This window comes from Bombina bombina, chromosome 1 (genome assembly GCF_027579735.1).
Source record: "Bombina bombina isolate aBomBom1 chromosome 1, aBomBom1.pri, whole genome shotgun sequence".
NCBI classification, from domain to species: Eukaryota; Metazoa; Chordata; class Amphibia; order Anura; family Bombinatoridae; genus Bombina; species Bombina bombina.
The window spans coordinates 1,463,562,519-1,463,589,920 of record NC_069499.1 but is presented as its reverse complement, the minus strand read 5'-3'; the positions used below and the strand labels follow the sequence as shown (position 1 = coordinate 1,463,589,920).

Sequence of the window (27,402 nt, the reverse complement as noted above, 5' to 3'; positions counted from 1 at the left end):
GGAAAATCCAATTCTATCCCACTCATTCTTAATAATGTTTGCCATTTTTACAGGTACAGGAAAAGTTAGCGATGCTACCCTGTCCTCGTACACTCTGTCTAATTTAGGGATCAAAGGTTCATCAGGCAACTTGGCCTCTGGAACCTCTAATGTTGACAGACCCTCTTTAAGAATAAAATGTAAATGTTCAATTTTAAATCTTAAGGCTGGCTCCTCCCCAGCCGGAGGCCTAGAGGTAGCAGACTCCGATCCAGAAAGTTCACCCTCTGAAGACTCAGAGCGTGACCCATCCTGGGATACTTAAAAGGCAGACAATTCTAATAAATCACTGTATGTCCCCTGAACCGAAGAGCTATGTTTAACCTTTCGCTTGCACTTAGCAGGGCGAGGTAAAGCACTAAGAGCCTCAGACACCGCTGTCTTTAACAGCGCGGTAAAGTCCGATGGTAAAAGGCTCCCTCCATACGGAGGATCAGGCGTGCTACGGGAAGTTGCATGTGGTGATGGAGAGGACTGATGGGTATGCACCTCATGGGACAGCGAGTCCTCAGAGGTGGACGGCTCAGTAGTACTAAAGGGGTTAACCGTCTTAGACATAATAACCTTGTTGATGCATATGGAACATAGTTGAGAGGGCGGCAAACCAATGCCTCCTCACAATATAGACAGGTATTACTATTACAAATAGATGGAGTACCCTCAAGCATATCAGAGTCCTCCATAGCTTGCGCTAACAACAGTAGGACACAGAATAAATGAACTTTTTATTTCTCTCAAAACGGCACCTTTATACTCCCAATGACTGGGGCACTCACCACCTCCTAGACCCAGGCAAACAGAGAAACAAGCAACCTCTCCGATAGCTAGCTCGGTCAGGAAAGAGAAAACGAAAGTGTGAACATACCCGGTCACGTGGTGAGAAAGGCAGGACTGCCCCTGCTATGAGAAAAAGAGCGCCAAGCTACAAGCTGTGCAGCGTTCAAAGTGAAAGTAAAAACCTGTATCTTCCGTTACCGCATAACAACAGTCTATGAGCCCAAAAAATGAATGCTCACACATAAAGCAGCATAAAATCAAAGTAACACATTTGATTTATCCCCACTGTTCAATAACCTCCCTCAGGAGATATTAACCCATGATTCTATAAAGATAAAAGGAGTCACACTGGGACCCTGTCTTCAGCAATTTCAACATAAGTAAAAATTGAAACGATCTTACCAGAATCCGTGCTGTGGAACAGAAACACAGCCTCTCAAGTGTGACAGTCTTGTAGCATCGCTCCTGACATGGACTTGAGTGAAGAAAGCAGACAGTGAAACTCGTCAACACTGGTTGCTTAAGGAGCTGTTAGCAGGCAGTCTGGATGGGTTCGAAGGAAGACTCTCCCTGCATCTCCAGACTCTAACTTTAGTCAATGCTCTCACTTAGAGGCTGACAAGACTACTTAAAACTCCAGTTCCATATCAAAAGGCATAAACCCCTCCTAAGGAACAACTCCAAAATCTTCTGACACTTCTCTGCCATCCTCCTGTGACAAAAGGCAAAGAATGACTGGGGGATAGGGGAAGTGGGATAGGTATTTAAGCCTTTGGCTGGGGTGTCTTTGCCTTCTCCTGGTGGCCAGGTTCAGTATTTCCCAACAGTAAGGAAAGAAGCCGTAGACTCTCCTTGTATTAAGAAGGAAATTTATAATAGGAGTAAATTAGAAAGTTGCTTAAAATTGCATGCTCTATCTGAATCATGAAAGAAAATATTTGGGTTCAGTATCCCTTTAAGCTAATATGAGCTGCACAACACTCAAAAGCGGAAGTGAAACCTATTGCAGTACAGTAAAATCCCCATGACTGTTCCCAATAGTCTCCCTAAAGGAAATATTAACCCCTGATCCTATTGAGGTATAAAGGAGTCACACTGTGACCCTATAGAGGAGTCCCTGCTATAGTAATAAAGCGGACTTACCGCCCAGGATCCATGATGCGGAACAGATACAGCCTCTCAAGTGTGACAGCCTTGTAGCAACGCTTCTGACAGGGACTTGAGTGAATAAAATCAAGCAGTGAAACTCGTCAACACTGATTGCTCAGGAGTTGTTAGCGAACAGTCTGGATGATTTAGCAGAAAAACTTTCCCTGCATCTCCAGACTCTAAATTTCATCAATACTCTCACTGAAAGGTTTATATGATTACTTCTAACTCCAGTCCTCTCTTTTTAAGGGAACATACACATTATAGGACATATCCGAATCTTCTGACACTTCTCTGCCACCTCCTCTAGTGATGAAAGGCAAAGAATGACTGGGAGGATATGGGAAGTGGGAAGGATATTTAAGCCAAATATGAAGTTGTGGACTCTCCCTGCCTTATGGAAAGAAAATCCTGTTACAATTGTATGTTAAAAAATTACAATGTTCCGTGTTAACAAGAAGTTAAGTTAAAGGGATACTAAACCCAAATTTATTCTTTCATGATTCAGATAGAGCATGCATTTTTAAGCAACTTCTTAATTTATTCCTATTATCAATTGTTCTTTTTCTATCTTTATTTGAAAAAGCAGTAATTTAAGCTTAGGAGCCGGCCCATATTTGGTTCAGTACCCTGGTTAGCACTTGCTAATTGGTGGCTACATTTAGCCACCAATCCTGAAAACCCGGCCTGTTGGGAAGGCCTGAGAACAGGTTTGAAAACCAGTGTTCTAACTTTATAAGGTACAATTTAACAAAAGTATAGTTTATATGGAAACATTTACTTGAGCTAGAAGTTTTAAGAGTGAATATTAACTTTACATCTTTTTAACACGGCATGATATGGTCTTCTTTTAAGTATAAATCAGATTTAAAAAAATTCAACTTTAGAATAATAATATTAAAATAATCAAACTGTGGTACTAACCTAAATTGTTATTCGTGGTGGTGAGATTTTAAGCCTTGTTTAGGCGTACACATTTAAACTGACTGTTATAATTCATCTGGTGCAGCACATGAACTTGATTGGCTGCATGAGTTAATTCTCCAGTGTATGTTTTTGGTGTATGGTCCTATGAAATTCACTTGAATATTATAAAAATGAGTTCATGACTCAAATAAAACATTTTATTTTAAAAAAAATCCAATTTACTTTTGTTATCTAATTTGCTTAATTCTCTGTGTTAAAAAAACAAACCTAGGTAGGCTGAGTAGCAAAGCACTACTGGGAGCTTGCTGATGATAGGTGTCTGCACATATATGCCACTTGTCATTGGCTCACCTGATGTGTTCAGCTAGCTCTCAGTAGTTCAATGCTCCTCGTTTAACAAATACCAAGAGAGTAAAGCTAATTTGATAACAGAAGTATATACAGTATATACACAACACTTTTCAATGCATGAAAGATGTCATTTATTTTAATACAGTGCTTCCAAAATACTACAGTATAACAAACCTCATTTTCGCTGTAAGAGACTTTTGGAAATTTGTAGCAGCTTGCTGTAATGACATTCAAACTACCGGTAGTATTTTGCTCCAAAAGTGTACACATGTGCTCCAGTGGAACCAAACATAGCCAGGATCGGATCAATAGTTTGTCTATCTGCAGCAAATATTTCTTACTACTCATAAACTGAAGAATCTCATTCCTTAAAAAAGTAAAAACAGGGGGGAAAAAGGAGTGTTTTAAGATTCAAGAGGCTTTTACTTTCACAAAACAAGTAAACTATTTACATGAAAGATAAAAACAAGATTAAATCATGTTTTAAATAAAAGAAAAATGTTTGTTAATAATACAAAATGACACAATATGGATGCTATAAGTTGTGAACAATTATTAAAGGGACTTTCAGTCAAAATTTAAATACACATAGATTAAAGGGACACTGAACCCAATTTTTTTCTTTCGTGATTCAGATAACGCATGCAATTTTAAGAAAATGTCTAATTACTCCTATTATCAATTTTTCTTCGTTCTCTTTCTTTCTTTATTTGAAAAAGAAGGCATCTAAGCTATTTTTATGGTTCAGAACCATGGAAAGCACTTGTTTATTGGTGGGTGAATTTATCCACCAATCAGCAAGAACAACCCAGGTTGTTCACCAAAAATGGGCCGGCATCTAAACTTACATTCTTGCATTTCAAATAAAGATACCAAGAGAATAAAGAAAATTTGATAATAGGAGTAAATTAGAAAGTTGCTTAAAATTGCATGCTCTATCTGAATCACGAAAGAAAAAAAATTGGTTTCAGTGTCCCTTTAATTACATATTAGAATAGAAACATATTTGCAATATACATGTATTGGTAAAAATACTTCTAGTAAAAGTTAGCACTGTTTTAGTTTTTCTCTGCATGTGCATGTGAAGCATAGCTAGATATTCTCAGTGCACCAGCATTTTAGATACTAAAGCTGTTAAGAGCGCCAGTGGGGCTGGTATCATGTCAGCAATTAACAAATTGAGACATTACCAGATGGTACAAGCACCTTAGGCTCTCTAAGAAAGTGCTGTGTTTAAAATGCTGGTGCACGGTGCATTATATACACTTTTGAGACAGCTGTAGCTTTTATTTGATACATTTTTTGCTAATACATGTATATTACAAAAATGCCTCTATTCAAAACTGAAATGTGTCATGTGGATTCCAATTTTGTCTGGAATGTCCCTGATTTTGTATAAACATTTACATTTTAGGTGACAAAACAGCAATAATAAAATGCTCTAACAGTTATTTTACTACCATGCTCCCAACCTTCACTAACATTATTATTTGATTAGTGAAATGAAGGTTGGTGACATCACAGAAGAAACATTGCATAATTGGATTTCATTTTATAATGTGAGATTTAATATCAGTATTTTGTTGGATAAGACACTGAATCAGTGAAGGCTCCTCCATTTGTTCACTCCCGCATGTGAACCCCCAAACAGGCAGAAAAGGAAAAAAACTTTTTGCTGAATAAAATATAATTTTTCAAATAGCCCCCTATTTGAAAAATTATATTTTATTTTTACCCCCAAAAATTGAAATCCAGGCTTTTTTTTTTAAACAAAAAAGATATAAAAAAAAAAACTATTATGTGTATTTTTTTCTCTCAACCGCACGTGCGGTAGAGAGCCCTATACCTGTCAGTCAGTGATCTATTGTGCTCTATTGTGCAGCGCGTCACTCCCAGCTCCTTCCTATAGAGGCTTTAATCGCACAAGCTGAACCGTGCGAGTGGAACTTCAGCCTGTGCTCTGCCTCTGTCTGATACGCTGTACCAGACCACGCTGCTGCATACGTCATGGCTCCTCCCCCTGGAGCCATGATGTATGCGGCAGCGTGGTCTGGTGGTTCGCAGCAGTAAACAGTGAATAGCTGTTTTGTTATGCTAGAAACTGAAGGGGGCGGCCATGTTGAATGTGTTGGTCTAGGCTGCTGCTGTCAGAGCGGGGAGACCGGCACCCAGCCCATCAGATCCCAAGTACCAGTCACCCCGAGCTCTCACACTGCAGCACTGTGTATTGTCCGGTGTGGTGGAGGAACACTCTCTCCTTCCCCGTGTGTGAGCCGGGAGCGCCCTCCTCCTCCCTGCTCTGGTTCGGGATGTTCTCTAAAAAAACTCACGGGGATGTGAAGAAATCAACGCAGAAAGTGCTGGACCCTAAAAAGGATGTGCTGACACGACTAAAGCACCTGAGGATTGTTATAGGTAAGATGGATGTTATGGAGGGAAGGATGTATTACAATGGGTTACTGATGTGTGTACAGAAAACAGCATGAAGTAATGGGAGATAGGGAGAGCCTTCCTTGGTGGTAGGTAATGACAAGTGATATCTGTAAGATGCATGCACACACTTATAAGGCAAGATGAAGATATGACAAGTCATGCAAGATGCATGGTGAGAAGTGACACAAGATGCAGAGACACTAGTGACTAGTGAGAAGATCCCTTTAATTGAGTCTGAAATGGGAACTATTGCTATGTTTTTTGTGCATTTTTGTTTAGTGTGTGTGTATATATGTGTGTGTGTATATATATATATCAGATTATAGAGTTTAGAAAGAGTGTCTACTTTGGTTCAAATGGGTGGGGCCATTTAAGGGGTGGGGTTTACTTAAAGGGCGGGGTCTTGTGCACCACCATCTTAAAAATTCACCAGCCGCCACTGCACTGAATTATAATGTAACTAGAAAGCTCTGCATTTACTTACGTAGGGCTAGATTACAAGAGGCGCTCTATTGTTAGCGTGGGTCACAATAAGCAATATTGTGCCTGCTCTAAATTGTGAGAATATTGCAAGTTTATTAAAGTACTGTATATGGTTTTGCTCAAGTGCAAACTAAATTTGTGCTAGTCTAATTAGCGCAACTGAAGGGTATGAAGGGAAAAGTTGCATCACACACAAAATAAATACATTAAAATAATGCTTTACACTCATATATACACTATCTAATAAAAAAAAATATTCATATAAATATTATTTATTATTTTAATTGTTAAAAGGTATAAGGTACAGTATATCACCATATATATACAGTTAGGTCCGGAAATAATTGGACACTGACACAATTTTCATAATTCTGGCTCTGTACCCCACCAAAGTGGATTTGAAATAAAACAACCTTGATGCAATTGAAGTGCAGACCTTCATCTTTAATTCAAGGGGTTGAACAAAAATATCATATGAAACTTTTAGGAATTGCATTCATTTTCATACACAGTCCCCTTATTTCAGGGGCTCAAATGTAATTGGACAAATTAACACAATAATAAATAAAATGTTCATTTTTAATACTTTTTTTTTAAATCCTTTGCAGGCAATGACTGCTTTAAAGGGACATGAAACCCCAAAATTTTCTTTTGTGATTCAGATAGAGAATACAATTTTAAACAACTTTCTAATTTACTTCTATTATCTAATTTGTTTCATTCTCTTGGTATGCTTTGTTGAAGAGTAGCAATGCACTAATGGTTTCTAACTGAACACATGTGGTGAGCCAATGACAATCAGTATATATACACAGCCACCAATCAGCAGCTAGATCCTAGATTCTCTGCTGCTCCTGAACTTGCCTAGATAAACCTTTCAGCAAAGAATAACAAGAGAAGGAAGCAAATTAAATAAAATAAGTAAATTGTAAAGTTGTTTAAAACTGTATTCTCTATCTGAATCATGAAAGAAAAATTTGGGGTTTTATGTCCCTTTAAGTATGGAACACATGGACATCCCCAAACGCTGGGTTTCATCCTTTGTGATGCATTACCAGGCCTTACTGCAGCTGGCTTTAGTTGTTTGTTTGTGGGTCATCTTCTGTCTTAAGTTTTGTCTTAAGCAAGTGAAATGCATACTCGATCGGGTTGAGATCAGGTGATTGACTCGGTCATTGCAGAATATTCCACTTCTTTGCCTTAAAAAACTCCTGGGCTGCTTTTGCAGTATGTTTTGGGTCATTGTTCATCTGTAAAGTGAAGCGCCGTCTAATCATCTTCACTGAATTCGGCTGAATCTGAGCAGACCATACAATATCCGGCTGCTTCTTTCTCTGTCACATCATCAATAAACACTAGTGACCCAGTGCCATTGGAAGCCATGCATGCCCATGATATCACACTGTCTGCACCATGTATTACAGATGATGTTGTATGCTTCGGATCATGAGCTGTTCCAAGCCTTCTTTATACTTTTGTATTCCTATCATTCTGGTAGAGGTTGATCTTAGTTTCATCTGTCCAAAGATTGCTGTTCCAGAACTGGGCTGGCTTTTTTAGATATTTAGATATTTTTTGGCAAAGTCTAATATGACCTTTCTATTCTTGAGGCTTGAATGGTATGCACTTTGTGGTGAACCCTCTGTATTTGGTCTTGTGAAGTCTCCTCTTTATGGTAGACTTGGATAATGATATGCCTACCTCCTGGAGAGTGTTCTTCACTTGGCTAGATGTTGTGAAGGGTTTTTATCTTTACCATGGAATGTATTTTTTTCCAGAATGTACCAAACTGTTGATTTGGCCACTCCTAATGTTCCTGCTATCTCACTGATGGATTTCTATTTATTTTTTTTACAGTCTAAGGATGGCCTCTTTGCATTGAGAGCATGTTGAGGGTTCACAGCAACAGCTTCCTAATACAAGTGTCACACCTGGAATCAACTCCAGACCATTTACCTGCTTAATTGATGATGAAATAACAAAGGAATAGCCCACACCTGTCCATGAAACAGCTTTTGAGTCAATTGTCCAATTACTTTTTGTCCCTTGAAAAAGAGGGGGCTACATATTAAAGAGATGTAATTCCTAAAACCTTCCTAAAAGAGATGTAATTCCTAAAGAGATGTAATTCCTAAAGCTGAGAAACTGCATGTTAACCCCATATTCATTATTTAACTGTAACTTGAATTTATTTTGCTGAAATAACAAAACTTGTGTCAGTGTCCAATTATTTCCGGACCTAACTGTATGTGTGTGCATCTAAATATGTTTATGTTGTGCCACCGAAGGATGAGCAGAGACCTGAAGCAGGGGACAAGCTTTCTAAAGCTTCTCTCTGCGCTGATCTGTGAGGTAAATGTGCACAGTGACAGAATCTATAATTGTTCCCAAAATGTTTACCCTCGTTGCTGGGACAATGGAGCTCTTTTCTATATTGACCTTCCAAACGTGCTCCCGAAGGCACAAGAACAACTTCTGCATGTGGTCCTGAGCCACTGGAAAAGATGGAACCTGGACCAGAATGTCGTCCAGGTAAGGAGCTACTGGGACTCCCTGCAGACGAACCGGGGCCAGCAGAGCTCCCAGAACCTTGGTGAACACTCGGGGTGCCAGTCCAAATGTAAGTGCAACAAACTGGTAGTGCTTGTCTAGGAAGGCGAACCGTAGGAAACAGTAGAAATCTCTGTGAATCGGAATGTAAAAGGTATGAGTTCTTTAGGTCTATAGTAGACACCTCTTGAACCAGGGGAAGGATGGATCTTATTGTTTCCGTCTTGAAGGTGGGAACTCTTACGAATCTGTTGAGCCCCTTCAAGTCCAAAAAAGTGCAGAATGTGCCCTCTTTCTTGGGGACAAACAGATTGGAGTAGAAACCCCTTCCTCTCTATGATGGGGGAACTGAATCCGCCACTCCCATGGCAATGTGGTCTTCCACGCAGCGAAGTAGTGCCGCTCTCTTTACTGGGTATACCGACACTCTTAACAGCAAATAGCGGTCCCTTGGGGGATGGGACCGAAAGTTAATTCTGTACCCCTGCAAACAATGTCCAGCACCCAAGGATCCTGGACAGACTGAACCCATTCCCTTTGAAACAAAGAAAGTCTGCCCCCCACACAACCTGGTTCCAGGTCGGGGGCAAACCCATCATGATGACTTGCTATCCTGGGAAACTTTCTTCGGCTGTTTGTTCTTGTTCCACCCATGGGAGGGTTTCCACGTTGCCCTGGGTGACTCTGTCTTAGGCGCCTCTGCGCTCCTCTGACTCCTATTCGGACAAAAGGAACGTAAACATTACACCAAATGACCTTTAGGTTTAGATGTGTTGTCCTGCAGTAGGAAAGCTCCCTTTCCACCTGTGACTATAATAGAGTCCAAACTCTAACTAGTGAGCATATTAAATATACAATTAAATGATTTAGTAAACGGTTAGCAATGTTGATGGTGGTACTGCATTTCTGGTTGTCTGCTGTCACCTATAGATCAGAGATGGTATCACAGCCAAAAGATAAATGCCTACTCAGGGAGGTGTCTCCCAAATAACCAAGAGATGTTCAGCTCAAGAAGCCTATCACAAGACAAGCTTCTGTGGTGCGTTTCCAATTTCACCAATGCTGAGAATAAAAATGGGTGGGGTTATATCGCGTGATAAAACCTCAGGCAAGAGAAAAAAAAAGGGTCTCTGCTGCTGAATTTTTGACTGACAAACTGTTGCCTTGGGATCCAGTCTCTATAAAGCAATCTGGGCCTAATTTTTTATCCATCTTGCAAAAATTTACCTCTTTTAATTTATGATGTGAAATTTGATTTATCTGAGAAAGTCTGGAAGCTGAAACATTGATTTGTTTATTTGGGTAAAGTATAAGAAACTATTAAGTAGATATAATATTTAAATCAAAGGCATCCTAAGGAAATAGTTAGATTAAATTTAAAGAGCACGCCTTGTATTTTAAGCTCATGTTCATAGTCCTGTGTAGTTTAACTAGTCATATTTAGTGCTAAGTATTTTATATTTTGCAACTATATATTTTAGAACTTGCCTTAAACGTAGCTAAAATAAGATTTATTTCAGCTCAGATAACTTGGCAAAGAAATTGGCTGTTAAAGTATCTTGTTATATTGCTTAATTAGGCACTGTGAAATTTAGCGATCCAAACTCTGGTATTTTAATGTGATTATTGTGAATAAGGTAAATTGTAAAGGTATATATTTTATGATCTTTGTAAGGGTATTATAACAGCATGTGTGTTTCATCTGACTCATAGGGGCCTATCTATCAAGCTCCGAATGGAGCTTGATGCCCCGTGTTTCTGGCAAGCCTGCAGGCTTGCCAGAAACAGCAGTTATGAAGCAGCGGTCACAAAGACCACTGCTCCATAACCTGTCCGCCTGCTCTGAGCAGGCAGACAGACATCGCCGGTAATCAACCCGATCGAGTACGATCGGGTTGATTGACACCCCCCTGCTGGTGGCCCATTGGCCGCGAGTCTGCAGGGGGCAGCGTTGAACCAGCAGCTCTTGTGAGCTGCTGGTGCAATGCTGAATACAGAGAGTGTATTGCTCTCCGTATTCACCGAGGTCTGGCGGACCTGATCCGCACTGTCGGATCAGGTCTGCCAGACTTTGTTAAATAGGGGCCATAATCTGGTTTCTATAAATATAATTCAATGTGCTTATAACTTTAACTAATAAAAATAATTTAGGAATTGATATTAATTTTAATTGTTTCGTATATACATTTTAATTGGGATTTTATTTTAAAGAAAAATAATAAATAAATTGTATTATAACCCTGCTATAAACTGACAAATCCGTTAACCCGAATAATGAATGGCAGCCAGAAAGACCTATGTGTATCGATCACAGGGTATATAAACCTCGTGAGAGGACAGGCAGATTGCCCTTTGAAAAAGCCACCACGGTGAAACGCCTCAGTGGCGTCTCCACTTCTTTTCTTTAATTTTAGTAGCATAGGTAACTTAACATCGATATACTATTTAACTAATGGGTGAATTAATAGTGGGAAATGCTGCTGATTTCTAGAACCTAACAATATCTAAGGACTCAACTTGTCTATATGCCTTGACTTAGAGGCTAGTCTAACTTTAAACTGGTATCCTAGAATATTTGACTTATTTCAGTAAACCACTAGCTTCAACAAAAATTATGTTTTAAATCTTTATCATGAAGGAACGTTGTGAAACTAAAATAATATATAAAGGACGAGTTCTACATTTCAGTCACTTCTGAATTTATGCAAATATCTATATAGTACAAGCACCTAACCCCTATTACAGATTCTTAATATATAAGTAATAAATGAGGGAATCATCCTAAAATCTTTGTAGTGCCATTAGTCCTTAATTTGTGTAATAGTGACATATCCTGTCAAATGGCAGGTGGGCCTGCACGATACAAAATTAAGTAACCGGAAAACCGTTAACGAACAAACACCCCAAGGTGGGTGAGTCCTAATCTTCTAATCAGATATATTATAGGTGATCCTGCTGGCTCTTCTCTCTCATTGAAATTTATACAAAGTAAAGTGTCTTACTACCTCCAATGGTCATTTACCACTTCTTTAGACTTTCTGTGATTGAGCAAGGCTGCATTAGCCTACCAGGATACCAGGAGATTTTACAGTGGGCTGCAGCAGCTAGGGCTGGAATACTACAATTTTAAGGGGTGCTTAATGGAAGCAATTGGGTTGTAGGGTGCCTATATAACAACAATCTAGAATTTTTATACAAAACTAAAAAATAATATAACTCTGAAAAAAATTAGTTGAGGGAAGGAGTATGCCAAAAATCCCCTATGTGAAAAAACATAATTTATGTAAGAAGTTACCTGATAAATTCATTTATTTCATAGTGGCAAGAGTACATGAGCTAGTGACGTATGGGATATACATTCCTACCAGGAGGGGGCAAAGCTTCCTAAACCTCAAAATGCCTATAAATACACCTCCTACCTCACTCATACCTTAGTTTAGGTAAAAAAAAAAAAAAATTATTGGACTCAACATCTCATACATGACAAAGGTATAGAACATTGGATCACACAAACATCTTCCAGGTGTTATGAAATTAATTTGATTCTAATTTCTGATAATAATAATAACAGCCTGTATATTTAAGTACTGAATAACCCACTTTCTGGAGTCCAATACAGAACCCAATCAAAGATGTTACTCCAGCAAACTTTTTAATGTAGCTTTGTAGAGCATAGTCCAGAATGTCCTTTTGCCCATACTCCTATACTAGAGACCCTTGGGGGTATTGTCTTTCATTCCTTTGCTGGATACTCTTAATGAGAGTCAAACCAGTCACCTTTTATACTTTAAGCAAAAACACAAATTAAACAACATATTCAATAAACAAATAAATGTACTAATAAACAACTGTGTGGTCGAAAACTGTAATCAAGAGTTGTTATTCCTCTGGTTTATTGTAGTCACCTCTAACTATCCTGCTATCAGACATCAACTATTTATAGGATGTGTAGGATTGGCTTATGTTGGCCCCGGCATGCTCTTAGTTGTCTAACCACTTCCCCATTATATGTCCTCTTTTGCAATCCAGTAAATCATACCTTAGTTGAACGTGTAGCCAAGAAGTGAGGTGTAAAAGGAGGAGTAAAAAGCATACAAAAAGAGGAACTGGATAAAATAAAGTGCTTTATACAAAAAATCATAACCACAAAAAATAGGGTGAGTCTCATGGACTCTTGCCACTATGAAAGAAATGAATTTATCAGGTAAGTTCTTACATAAATTATGTTTTCTTTCATGTAAGTGGCAAGAGTCCATGAGCTAGTGACGTATGGGATATAATACCCAAGATGTGGAAAACCACGAGTCACTAGAGAGAGAGGAATAAAATAACAACAGCTAAATCCGCTTAGAAATTAAATCCAAAATAATTAAGTTTTCTTTAAAAAATAAATTAAAAAAAACTCAAATCAAAGGCATTAGAATCAAACAGACAACTGCCTGAAGAACTTTAAGAATAAGCTGTAATTCTCTGTGGCGGAGACTACCCCGCCTCCAAATAAGCTTTGTGAATCAAAAGTTTCAACCAAGATGCCTAAGAAATGGCAGAGGCTTTCTGACCTTTCTTGGAACCAGAAAAAATAACAAATAGTATTTCTGAAATCTTTAGTAGCCTCAACAGAATATTTCAAAGCTCTAATCTAAGAATTAGGACACAAGGAAGGAACAACAATTTCCCTATTGATGTTGTTAGAATTCACAACTTTAGGCAAAAATTTAAATTAAGTCCGCAAAACAGCTTTATCTTGCTGGAAAATCAGATAAGGAGAATCACAAGAGAGAGCAGACAACTCGGAAACTCTTCTAGCAGAAGAGATAGCCAAAAGAAATAACACTTTCCAAGAAAGTAGTTTAATATCCAAAGAATGCATAGGCTCAAAAGAAGGAGCCTGCAAAATCTTCAAAACCAAATTGAGACTCCAAGGAGGAGAAATTGATTTAATAACAGGTTTGATATGAATCAAAGCCTGAACAAAAGAGTGAATATCAGGAAGTTTAGCAATCTTTCTATGAAATAAGACAGAAAGAGCAGAAATGTGTCCTATCAAAGTATTTGCAGACAAACCCTTATCCAAACCACCCTGAAGAAACTGTAAAATCCTAGGAATTCTGAAAGAATGCCAAGAATAATTATTAATGGAAAACCATGAAATATAGGTTTTCCAAACACGATGATACATTTTCCTTGAAACAGACTTACGAGCCTGTATCATAGTGCTAATCACTGAGTCAAAGAAACCTCTATGATTAAGCACTAAGTGTTCAATTTCCATGCCATCAAATTTAGAGATTTGAGATCCTGATGGAAAAAACTGCCCTTGAGACAAAAAGGTCTGGCCTTAAAGGAAGTGGCCAAGGCTGGCAACTGGACATCCGGACAAGATGCGCATACCAAAACATGTGAGGCCATGCTGGTGCTATTAGAAACACATGAGATTGCTCCATTATGATCTTGGAGATCACCCTTGGAAGAAGAACCAGAGGCGGAAAAATATAAGCAGGTTGGTAAAACCAAGGAACTGCTAAGGCATCCATCATCTCCGCCTGAGGATCTCTGGACCTGGAAAGGAATCTGGGAAGCTTCTTGTTTAGACGAGAGGCCATCAGATCTATTTCTGGAAGACCCCCATATCTGTACAAGATGAAAAAACACATCCGGATGGAGAGACCACTCCCCTGGATGTAAAGTCTGGCAGCTGAGATAATCCGTTTCCCAATTGTCTACACCTGGGATATGAATCACAGATATCTGAGAAAAGCTGGATTCCGTCTAAGAAAGTATCCGAGAAACTTCTTTAATTGCTGAAGGACTGTGAGTCCCTCCTTGATGATTGACATATGCCACTGTTGTGATATTGTCTGTTTGAAAACAAATGTAAAGCTCTTTCTTCAATAGAGGCCATGCCTGAAGAGCTCTGAAAATAGCACGGAGATCTAAAATATTGATTGGTAACCTCGCCTCTTGAGGTTTCCAAACCCCTTGTGCTGTCAGAGACCCCCAGACAGCTCCACAACCTATAAGACTTGCATCTGTTGAGATCACAGTCCAGGAAGGACAAACAAAGGAGGCCCCTTGAACAATAAGGCGACGGTCTAACCACCAAGTCAGAGAGAGTTGAGTGTTGGGATTTAAGTAAATCAGTTGTGATATCCGAGTATAATCTCTGCACCATTGGTGCAACATGCAAAGCTGTAGAGGTCTCATATGAAAATGAGCAAAGAGGATTGTGTTCGATGCTGCAGTCATGAGACCTAAAACTTCCATGCACATAGCCACTGATGGGAATGATAGAGACTGAAGGTTTAGACAAGCTAAAACTAACTTCATTCGTCTCTTGTCTGTCAGAGAAAGAGTCATGAACACTGAATCTATCTGGAAACCTAAAAAGGTGACCCTTTTCTGAGGAATCAAGAAAGTTTTTTGTAAATTGATCCTCCAATCATGTTTTTGAAGAAACAATACTAGTTGTTTCATGTGAGATTCTGCTAAATGAAAAGATTGAGCTAGTACAAAGATATCATCCAAATAAGGAAACACCGCAATACCCTGCTCTATGATTACAGTTAGAAGGGCACCGAGAACCTTTGAAAAGATTCTCAGAGCTGTCGCTAGGCCAAATGGAAGAGCGACAAATTGGTAATGCTTGTCTAGAAAAGAGAATCTCAGAAACCGATAGTGGCCTGGATGAATCGGAATGTGAAGATAAGCGTCCCGTAAGTCGATTGTGTAACATGAAATGACCTTGTTGAACAAAAAGGCAGAATAGTCCTTATATTCACCATCGAAAGTTGGGACACAACAATTTAAAGATTTCAGATCCAGAATTGGTCTGAACGAATTTTCTTTCTTTGGGACAATGAATAGATTTGAATAAAAACCCAAACCTCGTTCCTGCAGACGAACTAGAACAATCACCCCTGAAAGCTCTAGGTCTGAAACGCATTTCCGAAATGCCTGAGCCTTCACAGGGTTTGTTGGAACATAGGAAAGAAAGAAAGAAAGAATCTTCCAATGGGAGGTCTAATTCTGAAACCTATTCGATACCCCTGAGAAACAATATTTTGAATCCACTGATTTTGAACAGAAACTGTCCAAATGTGTTGACATAATTTCAATCTGCCCCCCACCAGTTAAACTGATTTGAGGGCCGCACCTTCATGCAGTCTTAGGGACTGGATTTGTTTTTTTAGAAGGCTTGGATTTATTCCAATTCGGAGATGGTCTCCAATTAGAGCTAGAGGCCTTAGTGGAAGGAGAAGTCTTTTTGTTCTCTATTCTGACGAAAGGAACGAAAACGATTTGGAGCTTTAAATTTATCCTTAGATTTCTTATCTTGGGGCAGAAAAACTCCCTTTCCCCTGGTGATAGTGGGAATAATAGAATCCAATTGAAAACCAAATAAATTACTACCTTGAAATTATAAAGATAGTAATCTAGATTTAGACACCATATCAGCATTCCAAGATTTAAGCCATAAAGCTCTTCTAGTTAGAACAGCTAAAGACATAGATTTAATATCAATCTTAATGACATCAAATATAGCATCACAGATAAAATGATTAGCATGTTGAAGTAAAAGAACAATGCTAGACAATTCAGGATCTATTAACTGTTGAGCTAAACTGTCCAATCAAAAAGTTGAAGCAGCAGCAACATCAGCCATAGAAATGGCAGTCCTAAGAATATAGCCAGTATGTAAATATGCTTTTCTAAGATAGGATTCTATCTTCCTATCCAAAGGATCCTTAAAAGAAGTATTATCTTCCATAGGAATAGTAGTACATTTGGCGAGAGTAGAAATAGCCCCATCAACCTTAGGGACTTTTTCCCAGAAAACAAAATTAGCCACAGGTAAAGGATATAGTTTTTTTAAACCTAGAAGAACCGTTAAAAGAAGCACCAAGTTTAGACCATTCCTTAGAAAACATATGAGAAATAGAGTCTGAAATTGGAAAAACTTCAGGAGTAACCTCAGAAGTTTCCAAAACAGAATTCAAATGTGTGCTATTCTTGTTATCAAGAGGACTTGAGTTTTGCGGTATGAGAGATGCAGTATTAACTTGCACGTTATTGTCACCGCTCACTTTCCTAGAACGCTGGTATTACAGGTTTTAATAAACCCGGCGTTATCAGACAAGAAGTGAGCGTAGAGCAAAATTGAGCTCCATACCGCACTCCAATACCAGCGCTGCTTAAGGCAGCGGTGAACTGGTTTTACGTGCTCATGCAAGATTTCCCCATAGATATCAATGGGGAGAGCCGGCTGAAAAAAAGTCTAACACCTGCAATAAAGCAGTGTTAAGCTCCGTAACGCAGCCCCATTGATTCCTATGGGGAAACAAATTTTATGTTTACACCTAACACCCTAACATGAACCCAGAGTATAAAACCCCTAATCGTACACTTATTAACACCTAATCTGCCGTCCCCGACATTGCCGACACCTGCATTATACTTATTAACCCCTAATCTGCCGCTCCAGACATCGCCGCCACTATAACATATTAACCCCTAAACCGCCGCACTCCCGCATCGCAAACACTAGTTAAATATTAATAACCCCTAACCTGCTGTCCCTAACATTGCCGCAACCTACATTAGAGTTATTAATCCCTAATCTGCCACCCCCAACGTCGCCGCCACTATACTAAAGTTATTAACCCCTAAACCTAAGTCTAACCCTAACACCCCTAACTTAAATATAATTAAAATAAATCTAAATAAAAATTCCTATCATTAGCTAAATTATTCCTATTTAAAACTAAATACTTACCTGTAAAATAAACCCTAAGCTTGCTACAATACTAATAGTTACATTGTAGCTAGCATAGGGATTATTTTTATTTTACAGGCAAGTTTGTATTTCTTTTAACTAGGTAGAATAGTTTCTAAATAGTTATTAACTATTTACTAACTACCTAGCTAAAATAAATACAAATTTACCTGTAAAATAAAACCTAACCTGAGTTACACTAACACCTAACACTACAATTAAATAAATTACCTAAATTAAATACAATTACCTAAATTACAAAAAAAATCAAACACTAAATTACACAAAATAAAAAAAGACATTATCAGATATTTAAACTAATTACACCTAATCTAATAGCCCTATCAAAATATAAAAAGCCCCCCAAAATAAAAAAAAACCTAGCCTACAATAAACTACCAATAGCCCTTAAAAAGGCCTTTTGCAGGGCATTGCTCCAAAGAAATCAGCTCTTTTACCTGTAAAAAAAAAATACAAACACCCCCCAACAGTAAAACCCACCACCCACACAACCAACCCCCAAATAAAATCCTAACTAAAAAAAACCTAAGCTCCCCATTGCCCTGAAAAGGGCATTTGGATGGGCATTGCACTTAAAAGGGCATTTAGCTCTCTTTCTATTGCCCAAACCTAATCTAAAACTAAAACCCACCCAATAAACCCTTAAAAAAAACTAACACTAACCCCCGAAGATCCACTTACTGTTTTGAAGACCGGACAGCCATCCTCATCAAGCCGGGAGAAGTCTTCATCCAAGCGGCAAGAAGTCCTCAACGAAGCCGGGAGAAGTCTTCATACAATCCGGCAGAAGTGGTCCTCCAGACGGGCAGAAATATTCATCCAGACGGCATCTTCTATCTTCATCCTTCCGACGCGGAGCGGCTCCATCTTCAAGACATCCGGCGCGGAGCATCCTCTTCTTTCCACGGCTAACGACGAATGAAGGTTCCTTTAAATGACGTCATCCAAGATGGCGTCCCTTGAATTCCGATTGGCTGACAGAATTCTATCAGCCAATCGGAATTAAAGGTGAAAAAAATCCTATTGGCTGATGCTATCAGCCAATAGGATTGAGCTTGCATTCTATTGGCTGATTGAAACAGCCAATAGAATGCGAGCTCAATCCTATTTGGTGGGTTTTATTTTTAGGTTAGGGTTTGGGCACTGAAAAAGAGCTAAATGCCATTTTAAGGGCAATGCCCATCCAAATGCCCTTTTCAGGGCAATGGGGAGCTTTTTAAGTTAGGATTTTATTTGGGGGGTTGGTTGTGTGGGTGGTGGGTTTTACTGTTGGGGGTTGTTTGTATTTTTTTTTACAGGTAAAAGAGCTGATTTCTTTGGGGCAATGCCCGGCAAAAGGCCCTTTTAAGGGCTATTGGTAGTTTAGTTTAGGCTAGGCTTTTTCTATTTTGGGGGGCTTTTTTTATTTTGATAGGGCTATTAGATTAGGTGTAATTAGTTTAAATATCTGATAATGTCTTTTTTTATTTTGTGTAATTTAGTGTTTGATTTTTTTTTGTAATTTTTTTTTTTTTTAAATTCGTCTTTATTAGCAGGGAAAGATAATACATTCACAAGACATGATAGCGAGGCAAACAAGAGCGGTGCGCAGACCGCAGATTTAACCAATCTATACATATTTGACCAAGTTTGCGATGAGTTGCCTAGAGAAGTGGGTTTATCATAACATATAAGCAAAATGAATGCAGTATAGAGGCTTGTGTTTTTTTTTTTTTTTATCTATGTGAAGCAATCTCTCCCCATTTTTTGTTGAAGACATCAAAACAATTAAATTAAATTAACATATTAACAAATAAACAATGTTTAACCGTAGTTCCGGTCAACCCGCCCCCTAAAAGAGGAAAAAAAAAAAAAAAAAAAAAAAAAAAAAAAAAAATTATATTAAAAAGGGGGTGGGGGAAGAAAGAAAGGAGTGGAGGGAAGATGGAGTGGGAAACAGGTAGGTAATGAGGTATCAAGGGAGGGGAATTGGGGGACGTGTGGTCCCCACCCGAACACCAAGCGGACAGGGTATTGCAGGATGTGAGGTATTATGATTCATTAGATTATTGCGTGTCAGGTTAGAACAACATTTCCTCCCGGAAAACCGCACCAGGGGTACCTATAGGGGGTTCCATGAGCTCCTGCCACTCACCTCTCAGGTTTGCTAGTTGCATAGATTCTAGCTGAACAAAGGGCCCAAGAATTTGTCGTTGCAGGGTAGGTTGTAAGGTCATAACAAAGGGCTTCCATTTTTTAAGGAAGGGTTGTAATCTAAGCTTAGTGTTAAGTTTAGTGTCATGCTGTTCCACGAAGAGCTGTTTCATCAGGCGAAGCCTGAACTGGGCTATTGTGGGTGGTTTTCTAGAAAGCCATCTCTCTAATATGCAGCTGCGGGCCAGGAGTGTACATAGGGTGAGAAGTTTGTGAAGCCGTTTATGCTCAGCCTCCCATCCAAAAACAAACACATTATTCACCCCTATTTCAATCTCAATTTTAAATGTGATTCTAAACCAGTGTTGTAATTGCCCCCAGAACTGTCTAATCTGCGGGCAAAGGAAAAAATAATGCTGTAGTGAAGGGGATCCTTCACTACATTTAACACATGCATCAGGCTGCTCAGGTTTCCATTTCGACAATCTGTGAGGGGTGATGTAGTCTCTGTGTAACATCCTGAGCTGGGATTCTCTAAGTGGTATTGCTAGTGTAGCTGATCTAGCTGTTTCTATGCTATCTGTTATGTTTTGTATCGTCAATGTCGGGGCAGTGTCTAATTGTAAGTTAGTAAGGATCTGTGTCTGTATAATGGGTTCTTTACGCTTTATTAGTTGTTTATAGAAGTCTGAAATTGAGAAACAACCCAGTTGAAACATGGTCTGAGAGACAGCAAAGGGAGACCTATTCCAGAAGTCCGTGTTAGCGAGCATGAGGCTCGAGACATAGTGCCGCACCTGCAAATATGCATAAAAGTGCTTGTTGGGAATGGCGAATTTGGTTTTGAGTTCTTGGAAAGATCTAACCGTGTGCAACAATGGGTCTACCACATCACCCACTGTCCCGAGTCCCAGAGATTTCCAAATATGGAAAGGTTTATATTCATTCCCTGCCGGGAAATCTGGGTTGCCTACGAGTGGCAGAAACTTTAAGGGGGGGTGAAGAATTCCCATATGTTTATGGATTAATTGCCACGCTCTCAGGGGGTCCTTATATAGGACACTGGAAGCTATGGATTGTGGAATGTCCTTCAGTGGGGCATAAGGGAGATATGCTAGAGCGATGGGAGCCAGATGCGCTTCTTCTAATGGGGCCACACAAAAGTGGGAGGTGCCCAGTTGCCAATCAGTTACCAATCTGGCTAGGGTCGCCCAATTATAAAGCTTTAAGTTGGGGATTCCCAGACCTCCACTGAGAAAGGGGAGCTGAAGCTTCTCCAGAGCTACGCGGGGCTTCCTACCTTTCCAAATGAAGGCGGACATAGCTTTGTTCCACATGGCCAAGTCGCCCTTGGTTATAAGGAAGGGCAGCATCAACAGAGGGTATAATATTTTCGGTAGTAGGGTCATCTTGACCAGGCTGACCCTGCCCGATAAACCCAGTGGGAGAGTGTTCCAGCTATGGAGTTGTGTGGCTAAGCTCTTACATCTCTCAGAAATGTTGAGCGTATACATCTTGTGGGGGTCTTTATGAACCTTGATGCCAAGGTATGTGAGTGCCCCCGGCACCTCCACAAACGGGAAGGAGGAACCGGAATCGGGATGTTTGTTAAGCCATAGGATCTCCGATTTGGAGGTGTTGATTTTATATCCCGAGAAATTTCCGAACTCGGAGATAGTCTGCATTATACGCGGTATGTGTTTGGAGGGAGAGTCTACAAAGAGTAGCATATCGTCCGCATATAGGGCTATTTGAATCGGGTTATTTCCCAGTACAATGCCCGGAAAAGAGTCCCTCAGTTTGATGGCCAGAGGCTCAAGAGCCAGATTAAACAGAAGGGGCGACAGGGGACACCCCTGTCTAGTGCCTCGCTGCAGCTGGAAGTCTGAGGAGAAGAGACCATTAACCAGAACTCGAGCCATTGGGGCGTGGTACACTTTACGAATCATATCTAAAAAGGGGCCATTAAAGTTGAACCGCTGCATCGTATCTATCAGGTGGGGCCACTCCACACGGTCGAAGGCCTTCTCCGCATCAAGCGATAGCAGGAAGGCCTCCGCCGCAGTGGATCCCTCTCCCCTCTTGTTCAAGGACCAGTAGTGGTCAATGACATGAAGCACCTTGCGGAGATTAGTTACCGAGGATCGTTGAAACACGAAACCCGTCTGGTCTGGGTGAACCAATTGGGGGAGGGAGGTTTTTAATCTGTTGGCCATTATTTTCATAAAGAGTTTATAGTCCGTGTTGAGTTTTTTTTTGTAATTTAGGTAATTTATTTAATTGTAGTGTTAGGTGTTAGTGTAACTCAAGTTAGGTTTTATTTTACAGGTAAATTTGTATTTATTTTAGCTAGGTAGTTAGTAAATAGTTAATAACTATTTAGTAACTATTCTACCTAGTTAAAATAAATACGAACTTGCCTGTAAAATAAAAATGTATTTTACAGGTAAGTATTTAGTTTTAAATAGGAATAATTAAGGTAATGATAGGAATTTTTATTTAGATTTATTTTAATTATATTTAAGTTAGGGGTGTTAGGGTTAGACCTAGGTTTAGGGGTTAATAACTTTAGTATAGTGGCAGCGACGTTGGGGGCAGCAGATTAGGGGTTAATAACTGTAATGTAGGTTTATTTTTTGTAATTTAGGTAATTTTATTTTATTTAGGTAATTTATTTAATTGTAGTGTAAGGTTAGGTGTTAGTGTAACTCAGGTTAGGTTTTTTTTTTACAGGTAAATTTGAATTTATTTTAGCTAGGTAGTTAGTAAATAGTTAATAACTATTTACTAACTAGTCTACGTAGTTAAAATAAATACAAACTTGCCTGTGAAATAAAAATAAAACCTAAGATAGATACAATGTTACTATTAGCTAGCTTAGGGTTTATTTTATAGGTAAGTATTTAGTTTTAAATAGGAATTATTTAGGTAATATAGTAATTTTTATTTAGATTTATTTTAATTATATTTAAGTTAGTGGGGGTTAGACTTAGGTTTAGAGGTTAATAAATTTAGTATAGTGGCGGCAACGTTGAGGGCGGCAGATTAGGGGTTAATAACTGTAATGTAGGTTGTGGCGATGTTAGGGACAGTAGATTAGGGGTTAATAATATTTAACTAGTGTTTGCAATGCGGGAGTGCGGCGGTGTAGGGGTTAATATGTTTATTCTAGTGGCCGCGAAGTCTGGAGCAGCAGATTAGGGGTTAATAATTTTATTTTAGTGCTTGTGATGCGGGAGGGCCTCGGTTTAGGGGTTAATAGGTAGTTTATGGGTGTTAGTGTACTTTTTTGCACTTTAGTTATGAGTTTTATGTTACGGCGTAAAACTCATAACTACCGACTTTAGAATGCGTTACGAATCTTGCGGGATAGGCTGCACCGCTCACTTTTTGGCCTCCCAGAAAAAGCTTGTAATACCGGCGCTATGGAAGTCCCATTGAAAAAAGACTTTACGCAAATTGCGTAAGTTAATTTGCGGTACGGCCAAAAAAGTGTGCGGTGCCCCTAAACCTGCAAGGCTCGTAATATCAGCAGGAGTGAAAAACATAATTTATGCTTACCTGATAAATTCCTTTCTTCTGTTGTGTGATCAGTCCACGGGTCATCATTACTTCTGGGATATTATCTGCTCCCCTACAGGAAGTGCAAGAGGATTCACCCAGCAGAGTTGCTATATAGCTCCTCCCCTCTACGTCACCTCCAGTCATTCGACCAAAGACCAACGAGAAAGGAGAAACCAAGGGTGTAGTGGTGACTGAATTATAATTTAAAAAATATGTACCTGCCTTAAAAAACAGGGCGGGCCGTGGACTGATCACACAACAGAAGAAAGGAATTTATCAGGTAAGCATAAATTATGTTTTCTTCTGTTATGTGTGATCAGTCCACGGGTCATCATTACTTCTGGGATACCAATACCAAAGCAAAAGTACACGGATGACGGGAGGGATAGGCAGGCTCATTATACAGAAGGAACCACTGCCTGAAGAACCTTTCTCCCAAAAATAGCCTCCGAAGAAGCAAAAGTGTCAAATTTGTAAAATTTGGAAAAAGTATGAAGCGAAGACCAAGTTGCAGCCTTGCAAATCTGTTCAACAGAGGCCTCATTCTTAAAGGCCCAAGTGGAAGCCACAGCTCTAGTGGAATGAGCTGTAATTCTTTCAGGAGGCTGCTGTCCAGCAGTCTCATAGGCTAAACGTATTATGCTACGAAGCCAAAAAGAGAGAGAGGTAGCAGAAGCTTTTTGACCTCTCCTCTGTCCAGAATAAACGACAAACAGGGAAGAAGTTTGGCGAAAATCTTTAGTTGCCTGCAAATAGAACTTGAGGGCACGAACTACATCCAGATTGTGTAGAAGACGTTCCTTCTTTGAAGAAGGATTTGGACACAAGGATGGAACAACAATCTCTTGATTGATATTCCTGTTAGTGACTACCTTAGGTAAGAACCCAGGTTTAGTACGCAGAACTACCTTGTCTGAGTGAAAAATCAGATAAGGAGAATCACAATGTAGGGCTGATAACTCAGAGACTCTTCGAGCCGAGGAAATAGCCATTAAAAAGAGAACTTTCCAAGATAACAATTTTATATCAATGGAATGAAGGGGTTCAAACGGAACACCCTGTAAAACGTTAAGAACTAAGTTTAAACTCCATGGCGGAGCAACAGCTTTAAACACAGGCTTGATCCTAGCTAAAGCCTGACAAAAGGCCTGGATGTCTGAATTTTCTGACAGACGCCTGTGTAACAAGATGGACAGAGCTGAGATCTGTCCCTTTAAAGAGCTAGCCGATAAACCCTTTTCTAAACCTTCTTGTAGAAAAGACAATATCCTAGGAATCCTAACCTTACTCCAGGAGTAATCTTTGGATTCACACCAGTATAGGTATTTACGCCATATTTTATGGTAAATCTTTCTGGTAACAGGCTTCCTAGCCTGTATCAGGGTATCAATAACCGACTCAGAAAAACCACGTTTTGATAAAATCAAGCGTTCAATTTCCAAGCAGTCAGCTTCAGAGAAGTTAGACTTTGATGTTTGAATGGACCCTGAATCAGAAGGTCCTGTCTTAGAGGTAGAGACCAAGGCGGACAGGATGACATGTCCACTAGATCTGCATACCAAGTCCTGCGCGGCCATGCAGGCGCTATTAGAATCACTGATGCTCTCTCCTGTTTGATTTTGGCAATCAATCGAGGAAGCAGTGGAAAGGGTGGAAACACATAAGCCATCCTGAAGTTCCAAGGTGCTGTCAAAGCATCTATCAGAACCGCTCCCGGATCCCTGGATCTGGATCCGTAGCGAGGAAGTTTGGCGTTCTGGCGAGACGCCATGAGATCTATCTCTGGTTTGCCCCAACGTTGAAGTATTTGGGCAAAGACCTCCGGATGAAGTTCCCACTCCCCCGGATGAAGAGTCTGGCGACTCAAGAAATCCGCCTCCCAGTTCTCCACTCCCGGGATGTGGATCGCTGACAGGTGGCAAGAGTGAGACTCTGCCCAGCGAATTATCTTTGATACTTCTATCATTGCTAGGGAGCTTCTTGTCCCTCCTTGATGGTTGATGTAAGCTACAGTCGTGATGTTGTCCGACTGAAACCTGATGAACCCCCGAGTCTTTAACTGGGGCCAAGCTAGAAGGGCATTGAGAACTGCTCTCAATTCCAGAATGTTTATTGGCAGGAGACTTTCCTCCTGACTCCATTGTCCCTGAGCCTTCAGAGAATTCCAGACAGCGCCCCAACCTAGAAGGCTGGCGTCTGTTGTTACAATTGTCCAGTCCGGCCTGCTGAACGGCATCCCCCTGGACAGATGTGGCCGAGAAAGCCACCATAGAAGAGAGTTTCTGGTCTCTTGATCCAGATTCAGAGTGGGGGACAAATCTGAGTAATCCCCATTCCACTGACTCAGCATGCACAATTGCAGCGGTCTGAGATGTAGGCGTGCAAAGGGAACTATGTCCATTGCTGCTACCATTAAGCCGATCACCTCCATGCATTGAGCTACTGACGGGAGTTGAATGGAATGAAGGACACGGCATGCATTTAGAAGCTTTGTTAATCTGTCTTCTGTCAGATAAATCTTCATTTCTACAGAATCTATAAGAGTCCCCAAGAATGGAACTCTTGTGAGAGGAAAGAGAGAACTCTTCTTTTCGTTCACTTTCCATCCATGCGACCTTAGAAATGCCAGAACTAACTCTGTATGAGACTTGGCAGTTTGAAAGCTTGAAGCTTGTATCAGAATGTCGTCTAGGTACGGAGCTACCGAAATTCCTCGCGGTCTTAGTACCGCCAGAAGGGCACCCAGAACCTTTGTAAAAATTCTTGGAGCCGTAGCCAATCCGAATGGAAGGGCTACAAACTGGTAATGCCTGTTTAAGAAGGCAAACCTTAGATACCGGTAATGATCCTTGTGAATCGGTATGTGAAGGTAAGCATCCTTTAAATCCACTGTGGTCATGTACTGACCCTCTTGGATCATGGGTAAGATTGTCCGAATAGTTTCCATTTTGAACGATGGAACTCTTAGGAATTTGTTTAGGATCTTTAAATCCAAGATTGGCCTGAAAGTTCCCTCTTTTTTGGGAACCACAAACAGGTTTGAGTAAAACCCTTGTCCTTGTTCCGACCGCGGAACCGGATGGATCACCCCCATTAATAATAGATCTTGTACACAGCGTAGAAACGCGTCCTTCTTTATTTGGTTTGTTGACAACCTTGACAGATGAAATCTCCCTCTTGGGGGAGAGAATTTGAAGTCTAGAAGGTATCCCTGAGATATGATCTCTAGCGCCCAGGGATCCTGGACATCTCTTGCCCAAGCCTGGGCGAAGAGAGAGAGTCTGCCCCCCACTAGATCCGGTCCCGGATCGGGGGCCCTCGGTTCATGCTGTCTTTGGGGCAGCAGCAGGTTTACTGGTCTGCTTGCCCTTGTTCCAGGACTGGTTAGGCTTCCAGCCTTGTCTGTAACGAGCAACAGCTCCTCCCTGTTTTGGTGCAGTGGAAGTTGGCGCTGCTCCTGCTTTGAAATTCCGAAAGGGACGAAAATTAGACTGTCTAGCCTTAGCTTTGGCTTTGTCTTGAGGTAGAGCGTGGCCCTTACCTCCTGTAATGTCAGCAATAATTTCTTTCAAACCGGGCCCAAATAAAGTTTGCCCCTTGAAAGGTATATTAAGTAATTTGGACTTAGAAGTTACATCAGCCGACCAGGATTTTAGCCACAGCGCCCTGCGTGCCTGAATGGCGAATCCTGAATTCATTAGCCGTAAGTTTGGTTAAATGTACTACGGCCTCCGAAATGAATGAATTAGCTAGTTTAAGGACTTTAAGCCTGTCCGTAATGTCGTCCAGCGTAGCTGAACTAAGGTTCTCTTCCAGAGACTCAATCCAAAATGCTGCCGCAGCCGTGATCGGCGCGATGCATGCAAGGGGTTGTAATATAAAACCTTGTTGAACAAACATTTTCTTAAGGTAACCCTCTAATTTTTTATCCATAGGATCTGAAAAGGCACAGCTATCCTCCACCGGGATAGTGGTACGCTTAGCTAAAGTAGAAACTGCTCCCTCCACCTTAGGGACCGTTTGCCATAAGTCCCGTGTGGTGGCGTCTATTGGAAACATCTTTCTAAATATTGGAGGGGGTGAGAACGGCACACCGGGTCTATCCCACTCCTTAGTAACAATTTCAGTTAATCTCTTAGGTATAGGAAAAACGTCAGTACTCGCCGGTACCGCAAAGTATTTATCCAACCTACACATTTTCT

General features: G+C 40.2%; 1 protein-coding gene across 1 annotated transcript in view; it reads right to left on the bottom strand.

Moving 5' to 3' along the window:
* Window positions 1-27,402, bottom strand: part of RNF213 (ring finger protein 213) — an 881,087-nt gene that overhangs the window by 516,933 nt on the left and 336,752 nt on the right. The window contains exon 8 of the mRNA XM_053706514.1: window positions 3,418-3,610. Within this exon, the coding sequence (XP_053562489.1) occupies window positions 3,418-3,610 (193 nt within the window). The remainder of the gene's footprint in view (window positions 1-3,417; window positions 3,611-27,402) is intronic.